This window comes from Squalius cephalus (genome assembly GCF_949319135.1).
Source record: "Squalius cephalus genome assembly, chromosome: 23".
NCBI lineage: Eukaryota > Metazoa > Chordata > Actinopteri > Cypriniformes > Leuciscidae > Squalius > Squalius cephalus.
Window position 1 is genome coordinate 17,658,445 of NC_137144.1, and position 8,576 is coordinate 17,667,020.

General features: G+C 38.0%; 1 protein-coding gene across 1 annotated transcript in view; it reads right to left on the minus strand.

Moving 5' to 3' along the window:
* The window catches only part of galnt18a (UDP-N-acetyl-alpha-D-galactosamine:polypeptide N-acetylgalactosaminyltransferase 18a), a 53,965-nt gene extending 45,594 nt beyond the window's left edge, over positions 1-8,371 (minus strand). Inside the window, exon 1 of the mRNA XM_079859484.1 lies at positions 7,933-8,371. Within this exon, the coding sequence (XP_079715610.1) occupies positions 7,933-8,173 (241 nt within the window). The 5' untranslated portion in view covers positions 8,174-8,371. The remainder of the gene's footprint in view (positions 1-7,932) is intronic.
* Positions 8,372-8,576: the final 205 nt, after the last annotated feature.

Genomic DNA, 8,576 nt, shown 5'->3' on the forward strand with positions numbered 1-8,576 from the left:
AATCAGAATAACCTTCATTGTATATCAGCAATCACAAGAAAATGTCCAGATTTTACAAATTTGTCAAAGGTTTCTATTTACAACATGTTTTTGCAGCTTTGTAGCCAATCAGCAATGAACGCAACGGCCAATCAGATGTGTTTGAGTTAGTCAGAATCTACTCAACAGAGTTTTTGTTCAGCGCGAGTCACAACAAAGTATAAATACGATGTCAATAAGAGATTCATTGCAAAGCTTCATTGATTACGGGGAGTTTCCGCAAGAGCGCAGCTTTGTTTACCTTGCGTTGTTGATAGCTTCAGTGATCATATGGCAGCAATCTTTGCTCGCTTTCTGTATATAATATTTTTCATCCTGCTAACTACTCATTGCAAAGTTTCTGGATTGGCAACCTTATTTAAATGCACGATTGAATCCGATTGACAGCGATAAGCATAGCAATGGACAGAGCATTTTAAAGTGTAACTGAAATAATTCATCAATTACAAGCTCTCCCTCACTCTCATGTCAGTTCATTAACAGGTGGCCTAATACATACAGTGAGTCTTGACAGCCCAGCACAGGTCCCTATCACACATTAAAAAAGTCAACACTCCACAATCTGTGATTCTGTTGAGCTACTTATTTATTTAAATAAAAACATGTTACATAAATGCCAGACCAGAGAGTGAAATGTAACAGAAAAATAACTCCTAGGGGCCATATTTACAAAATGTCTGCCAAGTACTGACTTACAATACATTTTCCAGTCACAAACATGACAAATACGACCGACCAGAACTCATATGCGTGTCATTTACACCAATTTTGCCATGGTTTATTTTGTCCCTACCAATTTCTATAAAATAGCTTGCAGCTGGGATGTGTCTAATACAAAGGAACATCTCTATTGTTGAGCAGAACAGAAGTCATAATTTATATTTAGATCCATAAAAACCTATAAAAACCAGAGACAATATAAGAATATATAAAGATGAAGTTATAAAACTGAATAAGAACTCAGTGCAGGATGTGGTTTGATAGTTCAGTTAAAATTAAGTGCATGAATTTGAGATTCCAGCTCTAAAATGTAAGCTGGAAGCATTAAAAAAAGGTAATTGTGTCTTTTTATTTCACAATTCAGGGTTCTTTTCCTCACAATTGCAATTTTATATTTCACTTTTTTTGAGTTTTAAACTCAGAATAGTGAGAAATAAAGTCAGAATCGTGAGATAAAAAGTATCTTTTTATATTGTGAGTTTGTAAGACTTTTTTTCAATTCTGACTTTTTTCTCACAATTGTGAGATATAAACTCGCAACTGTGAGTTATAAAGTTACAAATTTTTATTCCAATGTCGAAACAAGCTTCCATAAAAATCTGATTGAGCCACGTATGTTTCTGTTAAATAGCCTTATCCAAACATGATGTGAAGAAACATCTATTTTTGTGTAAGCAAGCCGCATGACACATCAACTTTTCCAAATGCATCAAGACAGTCATACAGGTCTTTTTGCAGACACAATGGCTCTCCAGCTTTAGCACCATGATAACAAGAGACAGCTCCACTGATCTGTTTTCTGCTTCTGTTCAGGAAGCATTATTGTCCTGATGCACACAACTTGAGCACAATTGCCAGGATGCTGTGTGGCGCATATGTGATTAGAGTTTTAAGATGCAGCTCCTGCTGTGGGCGATATACTCTTGCACTCTCTAACCAGTGCAAAGGTTAATAAAGTCACAGAGAGACATTTGAATTCAGTCCCTCAGGTGCGCCCACTGGGCGAGCCACGGCCCAGTCTCTATGAAATCCTCATGGGTCAGTGTATGAGATGTCCAGCTATGACAGACAGTCGCCATGGTTTGTTTTCTGCTCTATGACGAACCTAAAGGCTCTTTCATTGTTTTAGTTGAGTAGCCAGTGTTTGCTCTTTTCATTATGTATGCATAATTACAATTATATCTAAAAGCATACACAATAATAATGTAAAAAGTTTCAAACAAAATCAATAGTTCGTGGTCGGTAAGATTTTTTGATGTTTTATGCTCACCAAGGCTATATTTATTTATAAATACAGTGAAAACAATAAGAATTTTAATATATTTTAAAAAGTAATTTATTTCTGCGATGCAAAGCTGAATTTTCAGCATCATTACTCCAGTCTTCAGTGTCACATGATCCTTCAGAAATCATTCTCTGCTCAAGAAACATTTCTTATTATTATCAATGTTGAAAAAAAGCATTTAATTAAAGAATAGCATTTATTTGAAATAGAAATCTTTTGTAATATTATAAATGCTTACACTTGAATAAAATGTGTACGTATATGTATATATAAGCAATCAATAGACGTTATATAAGCTTTATAAGTTATAAGCTTTGCATCAGGGTTTATTTAGCTAAAATTACCAAGGAAAAAAGTGTCAATTTCTCCAAGCAAGACAAATAAACAAGTTTAAAGAGTTCTCTAATAGTCTCATTTTATTTGTTGCCGCCAAGTAATAGCTAGAAAAGCCTCAGGAGACTTAACATTCTACAGGTTCTTTGAGATATTCAGGAAACTGTCATTCATTCAAGCAAGGCCATCTCAGCCGCACACAGTATTTGGTCTTGCTCGGTTAGTCAAGGGCAGCTGATTCAGTTTTTCACCCTGGGTCATTGGCTCAGTGAGTGTTTCTGCAGTCGAATGTTTGCTTGGCTAACGGCATACAATAAACGAACATAGAGGACAATGAATCAACTAAGGCGATACGGATCAGATCACTGGACTGAATCACAAGTCACCTCACTGTAAGTTTGTATCTGCATCTGTTGTCAGATTTCAGTAGATGCATTCATAAAGACATAACTTTGTCATTCATTCCAACCTCCTCCCTCAGCTCACATCTGACTGGACGGCGGAATAAAGCTGAATGGTTTCTCTGAGGATTACTGAAGCTCTAGCTTGATTACGGGCTGTTCTCCGAATGACGGACATATACGTGAGACAAGCCGACAAATCAGTGCAGTCGGATGCACCCTAAATGGAGCTCACTGACAGAGGGGAAGAAACGTGTTTATCAGGAGCTGACCTCATCACGACAGGCAAACAAAAGCTACAAAAAACAGAATCAAACGGAAATGCCTCCCACGCATTACGATTAACCATAATCTTGACCCCAAACATGACTTAAGGGCATGCCTCCTTTCGTGTACAGGCGTTTTCCTGTTGAGCAAACACAACGAAGCCTGCTTCAGCTCAAAGCATGTTGCACAAGATGATTAGTATAAATAATGCATTCTGCGTCGCATGTAAGTGATAGCTAATATAATTAACTCTAATATGTAACCTTTAGCCAATCTCAAAATGAAAATCCATTTTTTTATACTGTACGTTATAATGTTGCGATGCCTAAATTCACTTGTAGCATTCATTTTTTCAATTCAGACAAATTAGAATTTTAATATCTGCTAAATGAATAAATGTAAATGTAATCCACCATGACATGAAAATAATTACTGGCTTAATGTTAAAGTCGCCCTCAAACACTGCAGTTGTAGCTGAGGCCTGAAAGAGTTTGGTTCATGCTGTCAGCATGTCGAGAAGACGCTGTTCTCCGCGCTGTGAAAGCAAATTCACTTTGCATGCACTTCCAAAGGATGAGGACTCAAACTGATACAGTAAATCCGGTGTCATAGTTACTGTCCATATCACTGTGTATCCATTGCTGAGGAAGCCTTCGATACTTAGAGTCCCCCAATAGTGAAAATCCAGTTTTTAATAGGGCTGTCAAACGATTAATCGCGATTAATCGCATCCAAAATAAAAGTTTGTTTTTACATAATATAAGTGTGTGTACGGTGTATAATTATTTTCTATATATAAATACACACACATGCATGTATATATTTAAGAAATATTTGCATGTATATACTGTGTATATATATTTATATTATATATAATTTATATTATATATAAATATTTTATATATAAATAACACATTTTTCTTAAATATATATGCATGTGTGTGTATTTATATATAGAAAATAATTATACTCCATACACACACATATATTATGTAAACACAAACTTTTATTTTGGATGCGATTAATCGCGATTAATCGTTTGACAGCCCTAGTTTTTAATGATCTAGTTTATATGTCTATGTGGTGTTTTTAATATGCTTTAAGACAAACCATGTCAACCAAGTCAATACCATTGCTGAGTCTTTTCTACTTAAATCTGCAGTGAAAAAAAAAAAAAAAAAAAAGAGAGAAATCGCCACGGTTTGGTGTTTCTGACGTCACAAACTACATTGTAACCAATCACGTCAATGTGCCGGTGGCTGTAGCATATCATTAACTGCTGGGAAGCAGGGGAGTCTCAAGAGAAGCCAGGTTGTCCCAGTATATTTTTCTGATGATATGAAAAGTTGGGTACATTTAGCAATATAGTGTGTGAATTATGTATACGATGTATATTATGATGAACAATATGCCTTTCTCCACTGACGTTCTAAATTGTTCAAAACGTTTCTAAGGATGCTGATTTTTAGAAAGAGTACGGAGATTGCGAACGGGTTTATGTAACATTAGCAACACATTAGCTCATTATTACCATTATGTGTCCGACGTTGTAGAGACCGATACATAAAACGCATTACCATTCTGATAAATCGACTTGTATACGACCCTGTATGAGTGAGTGGAGGCGGGGCTCATTTTCATATTCATGGAATCACGTATACTACATGAAGCAAGGGTGTAGAGTTACTTTCAAGCTTTAAGGCATGAGTAAAAAAAATTCACAGGAAAAAAACATTTAAATATGTAATTTTGGTGATCAAAGATGAGTTTTAAGAGATGAAATTATTGACTACAGGGGGACTTTAAATTCAGATATAGTTTGAATATGACACATGCTATAAGCTGTAGACAATCACAACAGACTGGTTCATCTAACCAATCAGAGCAGAGTAGAATCTCTGACTGGAGGGGTTTAGAGAGACCGAATCCTTGATCGAATCATTTCAGACACTGTGAGAAAAGAGGGGATGCTGCAATGTATATTATGAGGAATGTGTTGATCTTGGATGCATGTAAAAAAGAAAAATTGTAGGAGACCTCCAAAACAAAAATTGGAACCTTTAAAATAGTATAATGGGGGCATAAGATAGGCCTACATTCAGAAAATAGATAGGGTGAATTTCCATTTCATAGATCTCTAATATTGGTGCATTTCATAGATATTTAATATCTGTGCATCCCTACTTTTATCTTGCTTGCAGTTGTGTACAACAAATCTTTCAGTGGTTACCATGTACCCTGATCATAAAAATAAAAATAAAATGTTTTTTCACAGCAAGACTGCAGTAAATGAACTGCTGGTAATACATTTTCACTGTCTAGACTGAGAACGCCTTGCCACCACAGAGACAACTCATTTAATTATCAAAATCTGATTGGTGTCTCAGCAATTACTCGCCTTTAATTAAATACAACACATTTAAAGAGCCAATCAAGACATTCTGAATCAAATTACAGACTGAGGAAGCAACTTTCCTTGTGACCTCAATGTTATCAAGTATCCTCTTCCCACTTCAGTCCTTCCCTTTGGCATTTCTCCTTCATTTCCCATCAGCAAGTGAAGTGTAGTGTTAAAACGAGCCCTTGTGTGTCCTATCCTTTAATGAGAGAACCGTGGACAAAAACACCTTTGATAACGATAACAATCTCAGGTGGTATTTAACAGAGGCGGTACGACAGAACAACACATGCCTGCGGGGTGTGCATGCAAAAACATCCAGCGTTAATTGTCAGGCAAGCGCACCGTAATGAGACAGTCCAAAATAAATTAGCGGGGTAACACTCGGCTCGAAAGTGTGACTCGTGAACTTATGAACTTGTGAACAGGCACGGAGAAGAGAAGACAATAGTATGAAGATGGTATTTTTATAGCACTCAGACACCCTGCTGATCTCCAGTGCAGAGCTGTGTGAAGAACGGGTAAGTTACAGCACTGCTGTTCAGAAAAACTCAGCAGCTGTTTGCACAGCAATCACCCATGAGCAATCCAACAAGACTCTACTGTACTCGCCATAAACTGGATCCAGTTCTTGGCCATGCTTTTGAAGGCTTTAAAGAGGAGGGAAAGCATGTTTAATTGGCCAAGAGCAGGTGGAAACTCACATTTTAAGCACTGATTTTGGGTGGGAAATCTGTGGAATGGATTTTATTGTGGAAAGTGTGTCAAATTTAAAAATTAAATTAAAATTGCATTAGCAGGTTTCTCATACACGCTCCTTGCTCATCCAATTTGGTAAAAAAAAGCCATGTAATAAACATGGTATTTCCACAGTGACCTTCCACTAACCAAAGTTCACATTTGCTAATTGAAACTGGGTTACAAGGGAAGAATTGACTACATTTCTTTCTCTCAGTAAGACGGCACATCTTGCTCATGCCAACCCAAACTGAAGGTCTGTTTTCAGTCTCTGCCAATGACAATGCAATCAGACAGTTCGGATGGGCGTGAAAACCGGACTCTTCCCTTTTAATGGATTTTGGAGAAATAAGACTCTCTGGCAGGAGCCACTGACTCAGTTATCGTAAAACTGGAGGAGACTGCAAGCAAATCAGAGGCGGCTTGATTACCTATGACTTATGTCTTTGACTTATAGTACAAAGGAGCAGTTTGTGAATTGGGAGTTTGAATACATTAAAGATTAAATGTGTAATTTCACTTCCCAAAGGGATTCTCCAACTTTTTGGTCAGCCCTTTGAACTAAAATATATAAGTAGCCCCCGATATTTTAAAGGGTTAGTTCACCAAAAAAAAGAAAATTCTGTCATTAATTACTCACCCTCATGTCATTCCAAACCCATAAGACCTTCATTCATCGTCGGAACACAAACTAGGATATTTTTGATGAAATCCGAGGGCTTTCTGACCTGTTGTCGGGCTAATCAGGAGGCTCAATCAAAAAGCACAACATTCTGACAGGACCAAAGAAGAGCCACAATGTTTACACTTTTTAAGGAAATCAGACGATGAATGGTTTTCTCTGTACAGCGTTTTAAAATCCAAAAAACACATTTCACTAAAAATAAAATACTTAACGTCAAGCTAGGAAGGCATCACAATGTGATATCTTCTTGTGAAACCGTAGCATGACACATTCAATTGCTTAAGTGTCTAACCGTGTAGGTGTGCAGGGTATATTTTGATTGACATTTATGGCTTCACTGTGACTGCTCTGAGCAAGCAAGCTTTAAGACCTTGAGCTCAGCACAGGAGCTGTATATAGTACATGCCAACATATCCCATAAATCCAGTCAAATGCTTCTCAACAAGATTAATGCATGCATTAATACATTACAGAAATACAATTCCTCACACAAAGCCTGTTAAGGCATATATGTGAGTTTATTTAGGACACAACACCCTCTTATTTGAATTCCAAGGCCAGAATTTATAACACTACTGAATCAGATTCACATCAACAGTACACTAATGATGATTAATCATCCAGGATGAGAGGCTGTTCAAACTCTTGCAGGATATCATCACTCCCCAGCTGTCCTGTTTGAGTCCAGCAAAGCAACATGATGGCACCAGCCGCAGGACTGATGTTTACGTGAGGACTTTGCCAAGTGCTAAATTTATGCCCCCCTCTCTAGCTACAATAAACCTGAGCTTACACTGCACCAGCTGAATACAGAGATCTGTTAGGAGACGAATTAGTCCAGATAGAGGTGCTACAGAATTATGATCGGTATCTCAAGCTATTTGCATCTCCACAAAAATGTGATATGGATGTATAGAAACAGAGCCATAAAAGAGGCTCATCAGCATCTGAAGTGCAAGCCCCTTTAAACCTGTATTGATTTTCATGTCTACTGTAAATAAGCTACTGTAAAGAGAGAACATGCGATTATTATAAATCATAGGATGCCATATACAAACATCATTACCTTGTATGTGTTGGTTAACAACACTCTCCAGCCTGTCCAGTCTCTCAATAATCCTAAGGGTTTCTCCTCTGTTGTCATCATCAAACTTTTTCTCATGCGTCCTCCCTGCAACTTTGACGTTGCCGTTATTAGACACATAATTGGTGATCCATCCGACGTAGAGCAGACACAAAATATTGGTCATGCCGCTTAAAATCACGCACGTGGACACCAAAGTTTTGGTTCTCCTCGTGCATGCCATCGCAACATCCCCACGTGCGCAGCGCGCGCAGAAACAGGCACAAATCCGTTACGCGTTTGTCGGCGGTTTTGCTCTCATACAGCCCGGCGGAATGATCTCCCGTATAACGTTACGGCTTTGCGTGTCCAGGACATAATATGTGACAGGAAGCAGCAGCTGTTCGGATAGGCGCTGGTGTATCTCGCGCTCGTCCGCACTGTTTGACAGCAGGTTTACAGCTCGGCAACACGCGCACTGCTTGCTTGACGGCGTCATGAGCCAGGGGTACACGCGCACCATGTAGCAGCGCGCGCTTCTGTTGACAGCCAATGAAGTTCAACAGCACTAATGGAACTGGTTTTTACTCAGATTTTACATTGGACATACAGTGAGGAATAATACCAAATTGTTTACTAGGCAAAAA